The sequence below is a fragment of the Brachycentrus maculatus genome, unplaced genomic scaffold, assembly GCF_059751285.1.
Source record: "Brachycentrus maculatus isolate JH-2025_06_01 unplaced genomic scaffold, ASM5975128v1 h1tg000166l, whole genome shotgun sequence".
Taxonomy (NCBI): Eukaryota; Metazoa; Arthropoda; class Insecta; order Trichoptera; family Brachycentridae; genus Brachycentrus; species Brachycentrus maculatus.
Genome location: NW_028280919.1, coordinates 81,239 through 104,423, shown reverse-complemented (window position 1 = coordinate 104,423; position 23,185 = coordinate 81,239). Strand labels below are relative to the sequence as shown.

At 31.1% G+C, this 23,185-nt stretch overlaps 2 protein-coding genes across 3 annotated transcripts in view; both read right to left on the bottom strand.

Moving 5' to 3' along the window:
- Positions 1-129: 129 nt before the first annotated feature.
- Positions 130-3,538, bottom strand: LOC148308389 (phosphoglycolate phosphatase-like). 2 transcript variants are annotated; one of them, XM_088261685.1, is made up of 7 exons: positions 3,403-3,538; positions 2,927-3,021; positions 2,738-2,837; positions 2,067-2,227; positions 1,841-1,978; positions 1,410-1,759; positions 130-962 (listed from the first exon to the last, which is right to left on the bottom strand). In XM_088261685.1, exons 2-7 carry the CDS (start codon positions 2,975-2,977, stop codon positions 776-778), a joined length of 987 nt encoding a protein of 328 aa, XP_088117811.1. In that variant the 5' UTR covers positions 2,978-3,021; positions 3,403-3,538; the 3' UTR covers positions 130-775. The 2 variants fall into 2 exon arrangements, with proteins under 2 accessions (XP_088117811.1, XP_088117812.1); XM_088261686.1 differs by lacking the exon at positions 2,927-3,021.
- Positions 3,539-3,997: 459 nt separating this feature from the next.
- Positions 3,998-23,185, bottom strand: part of LOC148308388 (gamma-aminobutyric acid receptor alpha-like) — a 72,170-nt gene continuing 52,982 nt past the window's right edge. Inside the window, exons 5-11 of the mRNA XM_088261713.1 lie at positions 17,064-17,287; positions 8,796-8,878; positions 8,539-8,709; positions 6,834-7,120; positions 5,589-5,834; positions 4,730-4,859; positions 3,998-4,438 (exon numbers count right to left, since the gene is read on the bottom strand). Coding sequence (XP_088117839.1) covers positions 4,245-4,438; positions 4,730-4,859; positions 5,589-5,834; positions 6,834-7,120; positions 8,539-8,709; positions 8,796-8,878; positions 17,064-17,287 — 1,335 coding nt within the window. The 3' untranslated portion in view covers positions 3,998-4,244. The remainder of the gene's footprint in view (positions 4,439-4,729; positions 4,860-5,588; positions 5,835-6,833; positions 7,121-8,538; positions 8,710-8,795; positions 8,879-17,063; positions 17,288-23,185) is intronic.

Genomic DNA, 23,185 nt, shown 5'->3' with positions numbered 1-23,185 from the left:
TGTGTCTTCGTAAGTTGTACCTTTTTCCTTTATTAGTCAAGGCATTGGAGAGCGAGTAAATGCGCCTAAGGCAGAGAACCGGTTAAATAAAAAATGTAATGGGAAGAATGTTTGAGTAAAAAAAACATGTTAATCAATATGTTTATTTTTTATAATTCAATCCACAATAATACATATTGTAAGGTTTTTTGTCATGGCAAAAACAAACAAAATATGATTTAAAAAACATAAAAAGAACAATCATAAAAGTGAAGCGAACCAGCTGTATCACATTGGCAACAACTGATAGTTGTAATTTAAAACAAAGATGATAGAATAACAATGATATTCGTGTGCAAACAATGTAAGTGAAGGATATTACTGCTATATCGGAAAGGAAATGTAGCAGGAATAGTAGGAAGGAAAACAAAAGCAGCGAAGGCTAGGACAATAGGGGTTGTATACTTGCACTCGTAGTTAGAAGCTTGTTTAAGCTATTGTGTATAAATCCCTTAAGAAAAGGTAAAATTAAGTTAGGTTTAATACCACTTTTCATTATTTCTATTTAAAAAAAAATCAAATTCAAATTGAATTTTTTCAAAATATTGATGTTGGATACAAAAATATAAAAGGTTATTACTGTAACAGTAAATATTAAAATGCATATACATTATAAAATATATTAGTAAGTGTGGTTTGTTTTTTTGATCGACCTAAATAAATAGAAGCACTTTTTTATAAAATAAATAAAAACCAAACGAATTTGCACTAAAAATAATACACATAGGAACTGAATTTATCCTTCAGTTAAAAGAGGCAGTAAATCTCCTATGGTGGCCGTGTAAACATCGGGAATAAGGTTCTTCTCCTCATCAGTGCCTTCCTTCTGCCAATATTTCACCTCATCTAATGTAGTGACACCAGTCAAGACCAACATGGTCTTGTATCCACACCGTGTTCCAAGAAGTATGTCAGTATTGCACCTATAAACAAAGAAGTGGAATTTCATTAACGAACATTATTAACAATGAAAAATCATTAGTGGTACGTATTTACTGTGTAAATTTAAAATTTCTATCTCACTTGTCTTCTAGACCACTGATTCCCAAACTTTTTTAGTCAGGCACCTCCCTATCAACATTTTTTTATCAAAGGGGAAAATAAAATTGCCAGAATGTCCTCTCATACAATAAGGGAAGGAATTAAAATATATTGCTTACTTCTCAGCACTTCTATCTGTCTTTACATGCCTCTTGTGCTATCTAAAAGACTTTTAGAGCGCCTACAAGTGGGCATTATCGCCAACTTTAAGTAAGTTTGCTCTAAACAAGGGTTCCACGATTCCCAGAGGAAGGCCTCTGAGAATCGTGGATAATGTGAGAAATTATCACATAGAAATAAATTGTTATCTAAAGAAAATTATAAATTACCTGTCGCCAATCATCATAGTCCTTCCTGGATCCACGTCAAATTTTTTGGCAATGGCTTCCGAAACATATTTATCTGGTTTGCCAATAATAAACGCTTTTCTTTCTGCGCAAGTTTCGATGGCGCGCACAAAACTGCCGGTGCCTGGAACCACCAATCCCGTTTTCATGGGGAACCTTTCGTCAGTATTGGTTCCAATGAAAATGCAATCCGGATTGTTCAGATACGAAGCGGCTTTCAACATTTTGGGGTAGCTAAAGTGTTCATCAAACCCGACAATTACGGCACCAACTTCCGGATCGAGGATGGTTTCCTTATTCACAAGTGACCCCAGGTTGGTCAGAACATCGGGCTATAAAATAAATAATATAATATTGACATAAATTTATGCGGTAAAATTATATTTAAAAAAAATAAAATATGCGCTTTTTACCCCGGTTCCGAAATGTCTTATTCCAACATTATCTAATTCTCTTGTTATTCCTGCTGATCCGATTACATAAACTTTCTTCGTGAAGTTAAGATCTTTTAAATAATTGGCAGCTAAATATGCTGTGGAAACGATGTCATCCTAAAAGTTTAATTTTGATAATAAAATGGAAAATACATTGGAAAATAACCTTTGAAAGTTATGAAATATTTTGTGCAGAATCTATTACCTTAGTGGCGATGAATCCCATCTTATTGGCTTTTGCGACGAAGTCATCCCTAATTTTTGTGGAATTATTTGTAATGAAGAAAACTCTTTTACCGAGTTCTCTAAATTTGTTGAACACTTTGGAGGCACCGGGAATTTCATCATTTTCTATCCACAAAACACCTAAAAATACATTGCGAAATTAAATATATTCAAAATATGTGATTTCTATTCTCTTCCTTTTCCATTTAAGCAAACTAAGCTACAGCAATGTGTGGCTGAGTACAGCTAGTAAAAATAAAAAGACATTAATTTTAATAGTGTGGATGCCATTATAAGAAGAGAAATATTTGTGTTTTTATTATTTACAAAAATAATTTTCATACTATTTCTGTGAGCCTAAACGGCTCATTATTAGAAATAGGTATCAAATTATTGTAGAGTGGTTTTGAACCCAGAAACTCTGACTCAAGAGTCCCCGACATTAATCACGGGACCACAACCCGACATATATTAGAGATTCGGGGATCAAAATAATACAGTTGAAGAAAACAGTTCTATACAGTTGTTTATCATCTGAACAATTCTGGATTACTGAGATTATAATTTTTATATGTTTATATTGAAATATCTGGTGCAGAATAAATAACATGAAATAGCGACAAGATATATTAAAAATAATTTTTAACTTACCATCGCAGTCAGTTAAAATTGTATCGATTGAATCAAAGTAGTTCTTAACTTCTTCCTTAGAAAGGGAAGCTAAGTTTGTTGCGGTTCTTTGAAACATCGTCTAAAAACACAATTAAAAAAATTATATACTTATTTGATAAAATTTGATATTTAATATTCATATACTAGTAAAAGCAAGTTGCAGCTAACCGTTCTCAATGAAAATCGGTGTACGAATTTTCCAATTTGAGTGATTAACATATCTTTTAATTTTTATGCCAGGGTGATATTATAAAGGTTAGTTTCTGTTGGAAAAAAATAAAGTAAATAAAAAAAACAGATAAAAAGATTAGAAGATAAAAGCAATATCAAACGAAGGTTGAAGTTATCAATATCAAATGGTTACAAAAATTTTGGTTAAAATTATAAAAAACAATAATAATCATGTTCACTTTTATTTGGATGTATGACTAACGGATTAACTAATAATAGAAAATAAAAAAGAATAATAAACATACATAAATTTTCCAAAACAGAGATAAGTCATCATTCATAACTATTAATATTTACCGCAAATATCTACTATGATAGAAAATGCAAGTGAATTAAACCGAAAAATAGGTTAACTTTCGAGTAAATCATTTAAAACTAAGATAAATCTATTAAAATATAATAAAACGACTTACGGTGAGAGTTAAATTCAAGAGTAATCGGCCGGTATGAGGAATATAATAATTGAGAATATTATTCACATTAAAAGTAAGCCATACTGTGACATTGACCTCAATTGACCTGTAGGAAAAGGGAACGTCGCTAAACGTCAATGAAAAAGCAAAGAAAACTAACGTATCGAAACAGCTGAGTGTCAACGAGCTGTCAAGTTTATGCTTGTTTATCGAATTGTTTATGGTAAAATTAATTTGTCCACAGACACCCCTTTTTTATTCGAGTAGGGGTAATATTTTTGACGAAATAAATGATTTTATTATCAATGTTTTTACACCAATAAATAATAATCTATTTGAAAACTTTTCGCTTTTTCATAAATGGAAATAATAATTAAGATGTTTTTGAATTGTATTTTTTTTATTACAATACTATATACAATACTATATCGACTTTGCTGATAATAAAATGGAATCTTATTGGAATGTATGGGAGGCAATAATAAATACACAAACAATAAATAAATATGTTTTATTAAATAATTTCAGAATGTAAATAGTTGAAGGTTGCATTTCTTTAAAAATAATAAATTTAGGGTGCAATAAAAATAGTAAATCATTTCGAAAAATATTTTTATTCAAAAATATAATTTTCTAATAACATAAATTCTTCGAAATATTTCTTTTATAATTTGATAGGGACGTAGGGTATGCTCATGCAGATATTTTTATTACTAAATATTTTTTTATCTACTCGTACTTCATATCATTTAATTCATTTTTCCTACAGCTTGGTTCTATTTTTTCAAATTCCATAACATATGAAAGTATTATATTTACTTGGCATTTAGCATATACTATTTTTAGGATTTGTATGTAGATTTGATTCGTTCACTTCTAGAAAGGTAAGAATACCAATAAAACAAATTTATCGTTAAAAATAGTAGTGGAAATACGACTCTGGAGGCTCTATCGATTTTGGAAACAGAATTGTAGCGTGGAGTTCTCTTCTTTTTCTTTTTTGTATTCGCAAAACCTTGAAAAGACATACGATGACCTGGAAAAAAGAAAAGCAAAAGATAATGAATAGATTAAAAAAAAACTACACGAATATTGACAAACATGCTAGTACGAGTATGGATATTCTACCCCGAGTTATTTTCTTTACAATGTTATTTTCATTCCTGTCTATTCATTGTCCATTTCTTTTCCCAAAGTAATGAATACAATGCCAATTGGGTAACCGAAAAGTAACAGTTATTTATTATTCACATCTCTATTTGTTGGCATTGGTAGTTTTCGACAAGTTCTACTTGATTGTGGAAGGAAAACGTATATAATATTTAACCTGCGTTAGTTGCTGTGTTGCTTCCATATTCGGGAGGTGTCTGTCGACCCAAGCAAGGCAGGCCTGTCCAACTGAGAGACGATCTCCGGGAAGCTAGACTGGGAAGCGTGCAAGCTCGTAATGGAATCACCTGTAAACGCACGATTTATTCTAACTTTACTTAATTTTATAATGCAAATAAAAATATGTATTTTGAGTACTGTGTTCATGAATCGGGTGATCAAAATAAATAATATTTTTACTGTACCCAAATCTTTGTTTAAAATTACTGTTGTCGATCAGCATAGAGTCTATTTAAGTACTAATTACAAATTTCAAGAAAAACAAAGGAGTTATTATTGCGGTGGGAATATGAAAATTTAAGTATTTATAGGGCTTAGGAAGTGTCATTGGCTTGTTTAAGTGTTTAGTTTGTAAACTGTGTAACATTCACCATTCTTCAATGATGAACAACCACATTCTTAACTTTAATTTTTTAAAATAAAAATGCTTCAAGTGACAACACAGTTCACATTTTAATCTTTATCTGCGATATATTGTAGTTATATAGTTGAAATGTGTATTGGTGAAGTATGTATATACTTGAAGTGTGTATACAGTATATACAGTGATCACTTAAACTAGACTATGCCAGATCCTAAGCTCTGTGAATACCCAGGCTTCTATTTTCCTATTTTAATATATACATTCATATAGTATATCCATTCATTTTATTAATTTATGTATTTTTCATCACACAAATAATGACAGTTTTCAATATTTGTTGAGATATCAGTAAAACGTATTTATTCTGAATTTTTGTAATTAATTACTTCAAAATACCAGAGTTAGTTTAATGTATATATAGAAAATTTCCCACCTCTAAAAGAAAAACATCTTTCCCATTCTTCTTATCATTTCCGTTGCTTCCATCTGAAGGTCCTCCTACTGCGCTGTTTTTTCTGGAAGGACCTCTGGCTTCAGTCTGTGGTCTCTCGGAATGCATTCTGCATGTTGGTCTGCTGTTTTTGGGCTCGTCTTCATCACTGCTCGAGTCTGAACTCAGCTCAGCGCTGAAGTAACATTCCCCGGACCCATATTTGGTGAAGTAGTGGACGACTGCAAACTAAGAAATGCAATTTTCAATTACGTTTTCATTATTTTATTTATTGTTTCAGCATTCACTTTGTGGTAAAACATGATTGAATTGTAAATGAAAACACTTGTTTTTTACCACTTTAGTTGTATTATTTTAACGACTAGTTTCGGAAGCTATAGATGCTTCCATCATTGGGTCTGAATATGGTACAAAATAGTGTTTTTATTTACAATTTCATTTTTCTTTACATGGAATAGTTCAAATGAATATGCTGTTATTATTTAAAACGTAAAATACTTGTAAAAATAAAGATTATCGTACACAATGAATTCCAGGAACAAGTGGAATATTTTTTATATCTAGGAAGCATGTTCTCAAAGGATGGAAAAGTGGATAAAGATATTGAGATATGGGTGAATGCAGGGAATATAATAAATAGTGCTTTAAACAGTGATTGGAGATAAAAACATGGAAGCTAAACTGGCGGTTCACAACGGAGTGCTGGTACATTGATGTAAGGAAGCGAAACATGGAACTGGCAAATGAAGGATGAAAGCAAAATGAACGCTGTTGAAATGCGTTCCCTCAGACGAATGTGTTGAAAATTATTATATGACAGAATTAAAAATATAGATTTATAGAAAGGAATATAAGGCTAAACGAGGGATAGTTGATAAGATTAAGAAAGGTTTTTTAATGTGGTATGGACACGTGGAGCGAATGGATAACGAAAGAACGACAAAAAAATATATTCGGTGAATGTGAGTGGAAGAAAATAACGAGGACGGCTGAAAAAGACTTGGCATGATAAGATCATCTGGACCTAAAATCTGGTAATGTCAAAAGTCTACGTAATCGGATGGCATGTATGACTATATGTGTACATGTGAAGAAAGCTAAGAGAGTATGTAAGGACAGAAGAATGTGGCGTTACATCCTCTCTGTCTACCTTTGCGGAAAACAGCGTGATGGTAGAAGTAGTAGTAGATTTTAAATACATTTTTGCGAGTCGAGTTAACTTCTCACCTGTATGATGGTAGCAAATATAAATCCAAAAGACAGGAACACAAAGAAGTCCAGGGCAGTCGGATAGGAGACTTTGGGAAGGTCGGTTCTCGCCTCTAGACCGAGGAAGGTCATCGTCAGGACTGTGGTGATCCCTAGAGACACTCGGTCCGCGGTGGCCTCTCGGTTCAGCCAGAAGGACACCCACGAGAGCACCACGAGCAGAATGCAAGGGCCATATACTTGGATCAAGAAATTGCCCATGTGACGTTGCAGGTGGAAACTCACCAGCAACATTGAATATTCACCTGAAATAAATGAAAATTTGACAGGAAAATAATGGAAATTGACTTCACGATGCTGATTTACAATACAACTATCGAAAATGTAAAGAAATATGGTAATTAACCTGTCCAGGAGAGAGTTAAAAAAAATACCCATTATCTTTTATATCATAGTCGATGCTATAAGCAACATATTTTCTTGAATAAACAAAAAAACTTGTGTACCAATAAACATGATTTATCGCAACGTTGGCAATTTTGACATAAATCATGTTTTAAACATGTTTTGATATAAATCACGCCATAAATCATGTTTTGTATTAGTCCTATATATACGACCATACTCCTGGAAAGGTTAATAGCCCAAGTAAGTACTCTAGCTCCCTTCTCTTTACACAAAATATAAAGGAACGCTTGAATACTTTGGTCATTTTATGAGGACGGAAAAATACAAGGTAATAGTATTATATAACAATGCAAAGTCGAAGGTAAACACAGCATAAGAAGAATATGTATATTTTGTCTTCAAAACTCGAGATACTGATTCCAATGTTGCACTAAGACGCTGTTTAGAGAGACTTAGATGAAGCAAAAATTGTAATGTCATTCAGCGTAAAGTGGCACACAATAAAAAAAAGAATGGCAGAGGCAGGATAAGGCTGGAACAGCCTGGTTATTTTATACTACTACTACTACTACCATCACGCCGTTTCCCCGCAGGGGTAGGCAGAGAGGATGGAACGCCACACTCTTCTGTCCTGACATACACTCCTCGCCTCCTTCACATCCATACATCTAGTCATACATGCCCTCCGATTACGCAGACTTTTGACACCGCCAGATTTTAGGTTCTGATTGATCTGATCGTGCCAAGTCTTTTTCGGTCGTCCACGTTCTGTTTTCCCTCTCACATTCGCCACAAATATTTTCTTAGTCATTCTCTCGCTATCCATTCGCTCCACATGTCCATACCACCGCAAAGAACTCTTCCTAATCTTTTCAATTATTCCTCGTTCAGCCTTACATTCCTTTCTTATATCGTCGTTTTTAATTCTGTCATACAATGATATTCCACACATTCGTCTGAGGGAGCGCATTTCAACAGCGTTCACTCTGCTTTCATCCTTCCTTTGCCAGTTCCATGTTTCGCTATTTATTTTACTTATTATTTTTATTTTCTATTTATTCTATTTTTCTGGTTATTTTATCATGGCGGCAAATTGCTTCTTATCGGTTTTGATACCAAAAAAAAAATTGCCACAATTTGTTTCACCAATGGCAGATTTGAAAATATTGATTAACATCTCAATAACTTGTTTTTTTTTGGATCCTGAACTAGTCAGATTGGTAGTTCCTTCGTTTATCTCATTTATCTATTTAGAGCGGTCTTAAACTATCTTCGAGGTTTTCAGTCGACTATTTTACTAGTAACTAGAACTTACTAATATATGATGGATTAGATTCATCCTTGGTGTACGACTTGACCACGGTATCTGTGTGGTTAGCCGCAGGTGTAGCTATAAGATCGAACTGGGAGAGCTTCATATCCTCAGCTATGGCTACTTGGCGGTTTATATTCCATCTGTATATCACGTCTACTGATGTATATCCAACTGGAAAAAAATCTTAGCGATTATTTGTCGATCTATTTTAAGATAGCAAACATGATAACTACTGCACTATGAGGATAGGTACTTACAGGACCCAAATTTTAGCGGACATCGTTGAGTGTCCATGGGAAAATCTGCCAAATTCATTGGACAACCTGCCTTTATCGTTAATCTGTAAAAATAAAATACTGAGTATACAAAATAAATATATGGTACATAGTATTTATATGTAAGCATTATCGATAAATTAAGAAAGGTGTGTTGGGATGGTTTGGACATGTTAATCGAATGTGTGAAGAAATAACAGTAAAACAAATTTATGAGCCAAATTTGGTTGGTAATAGAAGTAGAAAAAGACCGAGGAAATTATCATATATTTCAAATACTTGAAAGTGGTCAGGTCGGAATAATTGGTGCGTATGTATGAGGAGATGCATGAATGTGGAAGAGGCGAAGATTGTTTGCAAGGACAGAGTGGTGTGGCGTTCTATTATGCCTACCTACACCTACGGGAAGCGGCGTGATGGTTAGTTAGTCAGTAATTTTATATTTATTTTGTATTATATATTCTTCTAACGCTTCACCCCATGGTGCATAGGGCACTGCATCGTACAGAGGCAGTGTTATTTTGATCGTTAAATTCACGAAGGAAAGGTGATCAGGCTTCCAGGGTCATATTCAATAAATATTAGACTAAAAAATCACTAATATTTATTTTTCACCTCTTGGGAACCGAACCCAAGGCCTCCAGCATAGTAGCCTAGCGCACCAACTACTACACTATGGAGGCGGACAAAATTTATTATTCAAATAAAAAAATAAACACTAAGGTAACAGATATTATTGACCAAAAATCTGAATAAACGGAAACCTATTTTTTGTTGTTTTTTTGTTCTTGAATGTTTTCGCAGATACTTTGAGACACATTTTATAAACCTTTATAAACAACTTTTTTTTAACCACTTTTTTATCAGAATATTTTTTCTCCAACCGCCCACTCACCTAACTATGAATATTTCAATATTTAGAATTAGTACATGTTTAACCCTGATGATGGCAAGGTTCTTGTCGAAGCCGGTTGGAGAAAAAATGTAACAATAAAAAAGTGGTTAAAAACAAAGTTGTTTTATTTTATAAAGAAAATCTTAAATATTATTATGGGATGTTCTTGGTGCCGTCGATGGATGCAATATATGATTTGACATTTGCAGGTGAAAATAGAAAATCGTGCACATGTTTGCATTTATTCGAGTGAATACAAGTGTCGATAGAATATGCTTTCCTCGAGAAATATCCGTAGGTGGATTTCGTAAATATATTTCTATTGAAACAGATCTGCGATGTGGAATAAACGAACAAACAGTAAAAAAGTCCTTATGTGAAAAGAGCGGGAAAGAGATTGTAAAAAGGAAGAATTTCGAAAGGGAAAAATTTAGAAAGGAAGAAAACAAAATTAAATAAAAAAACAGCTACTACCCCCTCTTCAACCTTCAACGTCCCAAGGACCCAACTCTAAAATTCAGAATTAGCTTCACATACGGTGTTTGAAAATGATGCGGAATGCATCGAAACACGTGTCACAGTAGATTTTAAGAAATAGTGGTATTTACTAAGTAAAATATTTATTTAAAAGAGTAAGAATTTCAATAAAGTTATACAGTTTTCACAATATGTTCAGTGTGTCCAAATCTTTGCTCACAAATTCAGGGTTTAACTCCAATTAGGAGTTACTTATATCAAGAATTTTATTATTTAAAATAAAACATTTGTATTTGACCACCATTTAGTGTTGTAATACAAGTATTTTATTTAAAATATTCAACATATAATTCCACAACATTAATGTCGAGTCAATAAATATTATAAGATTTTTATTGATATCTCAACATATCGCTCACTCCTTTCAAGAACGTCATAAATAAAAAAACTTGATTTTTCAGGATAACGTTTTTAAGGTTTAAAAATAAACACAATATATTAAAAATAAATATCAAGCCACTTATTGAACTTTTTTACTGAGCAACAGATCTTTTTAGGTAAAACTTGAAGGTTTTTTCTCCATTTGAAAAATATTTAGTATATTTCAAAAAATAATTCAACAATACCTTTTCTTCAAAATGCAAAAACAACATTTTCTGTCCTGTAGCGGGTAAATATAAAGTTAAAAATATGCCTCTTTTGCTGGGATATAGTACATTTTTTGGGCATTCCGAAAACATGCACAACTGAAAATTGACGATTTTTGATTTATGACGTTCTTGAAAGGAGTGAGCGATATATGAAAATAAAAATAACACATTGTACTTGTCTTACATATTTCGTGTATTGGTAAGCATATAAATTTATTCAAATAAATTCAGGTGACTTAATATTAAATAACCATTTATTTTCCATTAAACTTTTTACCTCAAATAAATACTAATTATTTTGAAAATAGATAAAAATATCATACAAGTTGTTATGATAGGTTTTCAAAAATATATTAACAAAACAAATAATGATAATGTTCATAATATTTTTGACATCTCAACAAAGATGAAGAAGAATATGGAGGTTTGGGCATTTAGAGGGATTAAAACATGTCATAGGCTGGTTTAAGTGATCACTTTATGATTGTGTATCATTCACCAATTCTACCCATGATTGACAACCACACCACTCAAATTCTTGGTACTTCTAAATATATTATTCAAATTAGAAATAAAGTGCTTGAATTCACTAAAATTTTACTAGAGACATCTCTATGGTGAGATGAGAGAAGCTTTTTATTAAGCAGAAACTCTTTTATTTGTATGTGAGGTCGAATCCTGGATTATATTCATAAAAAAAACTTCTAAACCAATCCAATCTGTCAACAACAAAAAAACTCCTAATTAGAGATAATCCAGATTTGTAAACAAGTATTTGAATATACCTACTTAAAATGTTGTTCGTAATATTTTTATTTATTTCATCCAATCCATGAGGAAACAAGAAGCATCCGGCCTAAAAAATGCTGAATTTATTTTCCGTCGCTCGGTAACAACTCTCGCCGTAAATGGCTGACAATTTGACAAGTTTGTTCTGCGAGACGCTTGTGAAATCCGCCATTGGCGGAAATAACTTGATATGCTCCTGAGAACCGGCGACGCCAATTTAAAGTTTATTTTAGACGAATATTGGAAAGGCACTCTATCAGACGAATATCGAAGAGCCAGGCTAACAGGATTCCCTGTGGTATTCAAATTAGCAGCTATGACGGGTAATTAATAAATCAGGCCTGTAAATACCCAGACTTCTATTTTCTTTCATTAATTGATGCGGCACTTCGGCAGTCACTTTGTGGTAAAATCTATTAATTTTTAATTAATGTTTTACTTAGTAAATACCACTATTTCTTAAAATCTACTGTGACACGTGTTTCTATGCATTCCGCATCATTTTCAAACACCGTTTTTGAAAATGATGCGGAAAATTAATGTTTTACTTAGTAAATACCACTATTTCTTAAAATCTACTGTGACACGTGTTTCGATGAATTCCGCATCATTTTCAAACACCTTGTTTGAAAATGATGCGGAATGAATCGAAACACGTGTCACTGTAGATTTGAAGAAAAAGTGGTATTTACTAAGTGAATCATGAAGTAAAAATTCTGAATTCTTCTTCATCTATGTTGAAGAAGAATATAGAATTTTTAATTAATGTAAAAAGTAAAGCAAACATTTGAAAATGATGCGGAATGCATCGATATTCGTGTCACAATAGATTTCAAGAAATAGTGGTATTTACCAAGTAAAACTTTAATTAAAAATGTACTGATGTTACCACAAAGTGACTGCCGAATAAATTTATGAAATTTAAAATAATAGTTGCCCCATTAATAATTCGTACTTTTTGCGACGGACTTAAAAAAAGTACTAAAACGTTTTATCAATATAATGATCAGTCCTCCATTATAATCGAGAGTTCAAAAAGTCACAATTCCCGGCAGGTTTACAAACTGATGAGTGCCATTTTATCTCGTCTCAAAAGTAAGTTTGAGAAAAATCATTATGGCAGCATTTTCTGAAGAAGGGGTAGGTACCTAAGGTTGTCGTTAAGAGGTGTTTTATCAGATATTTCAATCTCACAAAGGGACCTTTAGATTTCGAATTATCAGGATATTTTTTAATGGCAATACAATATGTAAAATACATCAGTTATTTACTTCATAGTTCTGGTAAAAACTCTTGTAACAGCAGGTATATAGCAACACGCGCGTATTCGAATGCAACGTTGTGTCAAAATTTCATAGCAATCGGAAACTAAAGGAGATTTAAGATTTTTAACAAACGTATATTTACACTTTTAAAACGAATGAGTAAGAAATCGTTGTATGACAGAATTAAAAATATTAAATGAATAAATATTTAATATAATTTATATTTGAAGCACTAACTTTGTGATTTTCCATTTAAAAATTAAAACGTAACTTTGTTTTTAAATCACTATTAATATTTTATTATAACTTAATTATAATGTCTACCGGTTTCGAAGATAACCGCTTCTTTATCAAGACTGATTAATACTAATACTGATTAATACCTATTAATCAGTCTTGATAAAGAAGCGGTTAGCTTCGAAACCGGTAGACATTATAGTTAAGTTCTAATAATATATTTAAAGTGATTTTAAAACAATATTACATTTTAAATATTTAAGTATTTAATAAATATATTTAAAAAAATAATGATTCTCGCACTTATTCTTACACTTTCTTTTTACAGACATTCATTATGTATGTAAAAGTAGATATACATATTGAGAGAAGAGTGAACGCAGGGGACATAATAGATGGTGCTTTGAATAGGTGATACCAAATAAAAATATATCCATGGAAGCTAAACTGGCAGCTCATGACGAAGTGCTAGTACCGACACTGTTGTATGGAAGAGAAACGTGGAATTGGCAAAAGAAGGATGAAATCAGAGTGAAATGCCGTTGAAATGCATTCCCTTGAAAAATGTGTGGAAAATCGGTGTATGACAGAATTAATAATGAAGATATTAGAAAGGAACGTATAAGTTAACTAGGGATAGTTTAAGAAAAGTTATTTAAAGTGGTATGCACATGTGGATCGAATGGATAAAAGAGAATGACTAAAAAAGTAAATTTGGCATGTGTAAATGGGAAAAGAGAACGAGAACGCCCAAAAAATACTTGGCACAATCAGATCAATCAGCATCTATGACTAAGATATATATATGTGAAGGAAGCTAAGAGTGTATGTCAGGATGGACGAGTGTGGCGTTCCATCCTCTCTGTCTACCCCTGCGGGAAAATAACGTGATGGTAGCAGTAGTAAAATACTTTTTGATACGATAAAGTATTTCGTCTTGACCGTTTAAGATTTTAAATACAGTTTTGAGAGTCGAGTTAACTTCTCATCTGTATGATGGTAGCAAATATAAATTGCGAAGTTCTATCCATTCTTTCTACGCCTGCAGTAAACGGCGTTATTGTAGAAGAAGTAGTAGCTGGTAAATTTTGACGCATATTTGAATTACAATAAAGAAATGTCTCGTTGGGCATTAAGAAGGCTTTGCCTCATTTACATTTGGACGCCGGTCGATCTGAAGAGGTCCAAACGACCCCGACATTTCTCTCCTCCCTTCAATATGCCTATCTGCATTTTAGATTTAAACTTTTGTACCCATGGATTACTTTATCGCCGTTAACAATTGTTTTCGGGCAATCTGAAGAACAATTAAGAATCACAAACTGTAAAATAATTGGACATTGTCCAAATTCTAGACCAGTCAGTACATTGGCATTGTTAGTTTCTCGTTACATCATACTGCCACGTTCCTTACTTTCTTGAATGCTTAATATCAATCGAAATAATTAATAGCATAGTTAAATCGACAATATTTTAATAATTTTGGTTATTTTATAAAGTCTTTATAAAATTAATTAACTTTGTTTTCACCACTTTTTTATTAATACAATTCAACCTACCGGTTTCAACAATACATTGTCATCATCAGGGTTTATTTTAAATCAAAAACATTGAAATACTCTCACCAAAAACTTCCACACACTCCATTTTTTGGAAGTTTTTGGTGAGAGTATTTTAATGTTTTTGATTTGAAATAAACCCTGATGATGACAATGTATTGTTGAAACCGGTAGGTTGAATTGTATTCATAAAAAAGTGGTGAAAACAAAGTTAATTAATTTTATAAAGATACTGTAAAATGTGCCACAAAGTATCTGCGGAAAACATTCAAGAAAAAATATTTTATAAAGCACCATTTTCGTATAATACTACCAAATTTTTATATTTGGAATAATAACATACATATGGAATTGTTCCCAACTGCTGAATATGATAAATCTAAGTGTCCCCAATAGATACATGATAAAACATGCCTTTTATAGTGATCTACTACAATTTATACTGCAATATTTTCTATAAACTATGAAGTACACATCCCTAAAGGGCGCTTCAATGTGATTTAATTGGAGAAAGGAGATTGTGGAAATGATTTAGCAAACAGATGCGTTTTTAGTGCCAATGAAATAAATAATGATTTTCATGTATCTGCTCATTATTAAAATAATTAAATAAAAAAGTAATGTCATTGGATCACCTAGGGCAGATAAAAGTCAAAGCTCAGTATTCGATAAGTCGCAACATAATTTTCTCTAAACCAAAGTAACATTTAACGTAATTGATTTTTTCTTGTAACACCATTTTTGTATCGAAAAAAATAAGTTTTTCTTCGAAATAATTACATGGTTTTCAAAAAAAAGAGTTGTTCAAAGGCAATGAGTTATTTATTTTCAAATATTTATATTTATTTAAAAAAACCGGAAAAGTATCCAATATACATTAATTAAAAAAATGCGGACGTGGAAAAATCTCTTCGGCAGTTGGCCGGAGTATGAGTTTTGTCTTATTTATTGATTTGGCTTTTTAATTTGTAGAACTCCATTTTAATTTATGAATTAATTTTTAAATCAAACACTGAGTTTTTGAGTCTACTTAGTTGTATTTTATTAAATACACATAAAAATTCATATTGTGACAGTTGTTTCGCCTAGTTATGGCATTTTCAAACGAATGTGAAGACTAAATGGACTGACGGTCCTTATGTAGCTGTAATACGATTCTAGGTACTTCTGAGTTCTGTCTTTGCGAATATGACCTTAAATACAATAGCTTTTTTAACAATAGTGAAAAATGTTTTTGCTATTCACATGGAAATTTATTTATTTAAAATTAAACCTATTTTAATATTTTACAAGATTCTTATAAATAAAGGTAAATTGACACCCTTATACATTAAAAAAAATATTTTATGAGCTCTTTCCTTATTATTTGCCTTTATGATGCTGTATTATTGCTGTTTCCTTTGACAACGGCTCAAGTTTTCAGAAGAATCTCGTTTCGCTTCTTTCCTCAAGTGTCTGTCTATAGATATCCGTTCCCTGACTTTTAACTCGTATTTAAAGCTACAGAGCGTTTCGTTTAAAAAAATATTAATTATTTTTTTGATTCTGCTGCTTAGATGCCTTGAATTATTTGAGGGCTATTCATTAATTAACGATTACACATTTTATATAAAAAAATATTTTTGTGAGTTAGGTTAGGTTTGGTAAGGTTAGAAATGGGGATTTTTTTTAAAAATTCCATGTGTTTTTTTGTAAATCTAAATTATTCCTCAACCATTATTAATTATTTGATGTAATTTAAATCGATGTCATTTTATTAAGAACTAACGCTATTACAATATTTTATTCTTGTCCACAAATCTGGATTACCTCCAATTATAGGATAAAAGTTATTTTTAGATCATTTTTTGAATGTTTTTCGCAGATAATTTGTGGCAAATTAAATTAATTAATGGAAGGGTAATTAACTATGAGTATTTCAATGTTTTAGAATTTATTACATAAACCCTGGTGATGACAAGGTTTTTGTCGAAACCGGTTGGATAAAGTGTACCAATAAAAAGTGGTTAAAACAAAGTTGTTTTATTTTAAAAGTTTATTTTTAGATCGTTCAGTTTTCTTTTATTTCAAAGATTTTTCCATATTTAGAAGGTCAATTACCAAAACTTGTTTTAAATAAAAGTCTCATCTTCTTTTCGATAAAAATATAGAAGAATGAAAGAGTTATTCAATGAAGAGTGTATAAAATTAATTGAAAAAAAAGAAAGGAGTATATTTCATTACGTGTGATGGAAGGTAACGAAGCAAAAAAGGAAAGACGTAATTAATTTTTGGGAAGTAAAGGAAAAAGGACCACTGATGACAAACAAAAGGGATAATGAAAGGAAAAAAAGTGATACGAGATTTATAAATAAAGATAGCAATTATCGCAGGCATACCTGGAAGAATACAGGACTCGTCCATCCTGGTAGAGCCTGACGAACTTGTTGGGGGTTGTGATGGTGTGCAGATAGCTCTGCTTACCATTGTAGAAGTAGGTGTCTGGCTTCCATATCTTCTTCAACATGGAGATGCTCAGCGCCAGAGTCTCCTTGGCTTCAGCGTGGAAGGCGAGTCGCCGGTCTATCCACGACTGACGGAAGTAACAATCCATGGAGTATGTCTAGAATTGAATTTGGTTGGTAATAGAAGCAGAGAAAGACCGAGGGAAAACTTACAATAAAATTAAATATTGTCATATAAATGTTTGAAAAATAAGTAATATTTTAGGCCAAAAAAGTTTTGAATTGTTGGGTAATATATCCAAAATAAAACACGGTTTTTGTTGGATTGAATTCTACATTGTGTTTGATAATGTCCTAAGAAGACGAAACGCGTCACGTATTAAAATATACATAAATAGATGTAGAATTCAATCCAACAAAAACTGTGTTTTATTTTGGATATATTACCCAAAAATTCAATATGTAATTCTACCAACTATCTGCAGTTACAATAAACAAAAAAATATTACTATCCTTAATTCACTTATTCGATTCACATGCCCAAACCATTTCAACACACCTTTCTTAATTTTATAGATAAAGCTTATATCTGCCTTGCATTCTTTCCTTATATCACCATTCGAACATCTATCATACGACGTTTTGTCGCACATTCGTCAAACAAATTAATGTGGTTTATGTGGTTGAAAATAGGATCAGAGAAAGACTAAAGGAAAAATTGGCATTATCGAGTATTTTAAAAACTTGAAAGTGGTCAGGTCAGGAGTCGACATGATCGGCGAGTATGTATGAGGAGATGCATGAATGTGGAAGAAGCGAAGATTGTTTCCAAAGATAGATTAGTGTGGCGTTCTATTCTCTCTGCCTTCTCCTGCGGGGTAGCAGGATTCTTTACAGAGATTTTAAAATGATTTTATTATTTTTTGTAACAGCTTATTATTATAAATACCCAATTTATATTGGTTTCAATATTTCATTTTTCTTTTTCAGTTTTCTCCCAACAACCTCGTACGTACATACATGTATGTACGAGGAAATAAATATCCTGTATAGAAAAGGTGGAATGGAGTTCTCGGATTAGAATTTCATCTGTTTGATGTCAAACGGAAAATCCACCTTGGATCGTAGAATATATTTTTAACCTTATTAATTTTATTGGGTTTTTTGAGTGTCGGAATTGGATACACGTGTTGATGTACAAATAAATATTTATTCTGTATAAATATATATATATATATATATATATATCGTATAAAATATATTGGAAGAAATAAATACATGTTTTTATTAACATAAAAAAAACTCATTTTGAAGAAAATAAAATATTTTTATTGATTGATTTGGGTATTCATTCTTATATCAATCCATTTTTTATATAAATTTCCCTTGGTAAATACCACTTTTTCCTATAATCAATTATGATACGGGTTTGTTTTTTTAGATTTTTGTGTTGTAGGAATACCATAACCCGCAAAGCCTCTACTTTTAGACGCTTGTCTGCAGGTAGGATAGTAAGAATAGGATAGGTAAATATGAAAAACACATCACAAATACCTTGATCAATTGAAAATAAATCATTCTTGAATTTATTTTTCACTTGGCGGGAATCGAATCCGCGACGTCAATTTCGCAATCGAGCGTGAACCCAACCACGCCACTTATTTTTTACGTAGGTATGTATTTCGCATCATTTTTAAATGCCTTAATATGGTGTTTATAATGATGGCGTATGCATAAAAAACACGTGTAACAATAGATTTAAAAAAAATAGTGGTATTTATCAAGTGAAGTTTAAAATAAAAATACAGCAAAATATTCAACTACTTTTTTGTATGTTAAATTTTATAATCGTAATTTTGAAAAGTATTAGTTTGATCAACGTAGCGGTTAACTCGTATAATATATTAATTTTACTCTTTTGATGCAATAATTTGATTCCATTCAAAACTCTTTGTCACACTGTAACTTTGTTTGAAAATGATGTTGAATTATCCGAAACACGTGTCATAATAGATTTGAAGAAATAGTGGTATTTACCAAGAAAAACTTAAATAAAAAATTGTTAGATATTGCCACAAAGTGAATACGGAATCAATGAATGAAAATAAAATATATAATTATTTTTTATCACATCATGATTTTGATTTTGAGAAATTTATGTAAAAAGTAGTTATTTCTAGGAGTATGATTACTGTTGCTATTTCAAGAAATTTTAATCCATATTTCTACAAACATGAAGAAGAATATGTAAGTCTGGACATTTACACATTTCACAAACTGTCAAAGGCTGGATTATTAATTTATACACGTGGAAATAACGTACACCAAATGAAATTTAATTTCAAAATAAATTTTAAATATAAAATATAAGAAAATATTATCGACTTTATGCTTTGATGTAATTTCTTCCAATCAACCCATATTATTTTCTTGGAGTGTGTTAGGATTGGTAGATACATGCGTATGTGTATTATAATTATTAATTACTCAAGTCGCAGCTACACATCATATTATATACATACATGTCATTACTCGGTTCATGAATTGTGTGTTTGGTAAAGTAAACAGCAGAATCTGAGACATGTGATTAGAATTCCTTGGAACATTGTCTCCATTTAACTAACTACTTATCAAAATACACACATGTTGTAATTTCACTTTCCAATCGAGACCAATTCCCCTATAATTAAAACAAAATTACATATCGAGGTATCAAATTGTCAAGTGCTTGTCACATATTTGTTAATACCTACTATACGATACGTTATGTACTATGGACATTTGAGAATATTATAAATATATATATATATATATATATATATATATATATATATATATATATATATATATATATATATATATATATATATATATATATATATATATATATATATATATATATATATATATATATATATATATGTATATGTATATATATAAATACTCCCGAAGTCTAAGCTTGAATGGATGTACGAAATCGATTGCAGCGAAAGACGGAAAAATGGTGACGAATGAAAAAGATATAAAAGAGAGATGGAAAGAGTATTTCGAGGAGGTGTATGAAACACATACGATTAATAACGTTAGTGACGTAAGTACATTTCCCCGAATATGTGTGAATGATGTTTCAAGAGAGATAAGTATGGAAGAAATTAAGAATGCCACTAAGTCTTTGAAAAATGGAAAGGCTCTAGGATTCGACAATTTTGCCGCAGAATACGTCAAGAATGGTGGCGAAATAGTTCTCACATGGTTGCATAGGCTCTTTAACCGTTGTCTGGAGGAGAGTTATACTCCGGTGGATTGGAGAAGGGCAGTTATAATGCCTCTCTACAAGGGTAAAGGTTCTAGGGTGGAATGTGGGAACTATAGAGCAATCAGTCTATTGAGTGCTGTTGGCAAGATGTATGGTCGAATCCTTATTGAAAGAGTGAGAACCATAACAAAGGACAAAGTGTGGGATGTCCAGAGTGGATTTATGAATGGGAGAGGATGTACGGATCAAATTTTTGCCTTGCGCAACATTACTGAAAAGTTTTTGTCCAAAAACCAAAAGCTTTTCTGTGCTTTTGTGGATTTGCAGAAAGCGTATGACCGAGTTGATAGAACGAAGCTATGGAAGGTGTTATCTGAGTATGGGGTAAGCAGTAAACTTATCCAAGGCATAGCATCCTTGTACGAGGATAGCACTGCATGCATAAGGGTAAGTGGTTCATTTTCATCCTGGCTTAGCATCTCTAAAGGTGTTAAGCAGGGATGTGTAATGTCACCGTGGCTGTTTAACCTATACATGGATAATTGCATGAAAGAACTGAAAGATTTAAATGTTGGAGCCAGAATGAATAATTTGACTGTCTGTTGCCTTTTGTATGCTGACGATGCTGTTCTTCTTGCCGATAGCAGAGAAGACCTGCAGGCGTTGGTGACAAAAGTGTATAATGTGTGCAAGGAAAGTGACTTATTGATGAATGTTAGCAAATCTAAGATTATGGTTTTTGAAAGAGAAGAATGCAGATCTGAATGTGAAATATTGGTAAACGGAGAGATTCTGGAACAGGTAGATGATTTCGTGTATTTGGGTAGTATGTTTTCTAGGGATGGAAAGATTGATAAAGATATAGAAAGGAGAGTGAATGCTGGGAACAAAGTGAACGGTGCACTGAAATCAGTTACAGCAAATAAAAACCTATCAGCGGAAGCTAAACTGGCAGTGCACAACGGAGTCCTGGTTCCAACTCTAATGAATGGAAGTGAAACATGGAGTTGGCAAAAGAAGGATGAAAGTAGACTGAATGCAGTCGAAATGCGATCTCTCAGAAGAATGTGTAACAAAACGATGTATGATAGATGTGCGAATAGTGAAATAAGGAAAGAATGCAAAGCTGAGATAAGCATTATCGATAAAATTAAGAAAGGTGTGTTGAGATGGTTTGGACATGTAGAACGAATGAGTGAGGAAAGAACGGTAAAACAAATTTATGAGGCGAATGTTAGCGGGAAAAGAAGCAGAGGAAGACCGAGAAAAACATGGCACGATCAGGTATGCCAAATACTTGAAAGTGGTCAGGTTAGGAGTCGTAACAATCGGCGGGTATGTATGAGGAGATGCATGAACGTGGAAGAGGCGAAGAATGTTTGCAAGGACAGAGTGGTGTGGCGCTCTATTCTCTCTGCCTACCCCTGCGGGGAAGCGGCGTGATGGTTAGTTAGTTAGTTAGTTTATATATAAATATATATACATATATATATATATATATATATATATATATATATATATATATATATATTATATATATATATATATATATATATATATATATATATATATATATATATATATATATATATATATATATATATAAATATATATATATATATATATATAAATATATATATAAATATATATATATATATATATATATATATATATATATATATATATATATATATATATATATATATATATATAATATATATATATATATATATATAAATATATATATATATATATATAATATATATATATATATATATATATATATATATATATATATATATATATATATATATATATATATATATATATATATATATATATATATATATATATATATATATATATATATATATATATATATATATATATATATATATATATATATATATATATATATATATATATATATATATATAAATATATATATAAATATATATATATATATATATATATATATATATATATATATATATATATATATATATATATATATATATATATATATATATATATAAATATATATATATATATATATATATATATATATATATATATATATATATATATATATATATATATATATATATATATATATATATATATATATATATATATATATATATATGTATAGTCCGTGTATGTGTCTATGTTGAGGTGTGAAAAAAAGTATATTGGAAACTTATTATGCTACGTGTTAAGATTGTGTTCATTATTTGTATCACTACTGACCTTTATATGCACTCAATGGTCCATAGGGCAAATTCATATTTATTTTGACACCCCCTGGGAATCGAACCCGCGATCCGATGATGCTTTGCTGTGACTCACTCAGTCTGGTTATTATAGAGGAAAGCACACTTTTCTAATAAGTTGAATTTCACAATTATTTAAAATGTTAAAAATCTATGTCACAACAGTTCAAGAAACACGCTGTGTCCATTACCAATGTTTAGTTTTTGCAGCGTGAGGTTATGTTACATTTAATAGAGGTGATGGTGATGATGAGGTGAAAAGCTGTTTAAAAAATATGTTTATATGAATAATTTCAACAGTTTGAGTAAACCAACAACAGAATTTTTATTTTTATAGATAATTCTTAAAACGCTGTAAAAACAAATAAAATTTAATATTTTCTGTATATAAATTACAGACAAAGGGGAGTTATAATCACATTCTTTACAATAACCCAATATTATTTATTTTTTATTGTTTTATTTCTTAAGTAAGCTTATATTACAACTAATATAAACTTTTATATATGGTACACTTACTTTACTAC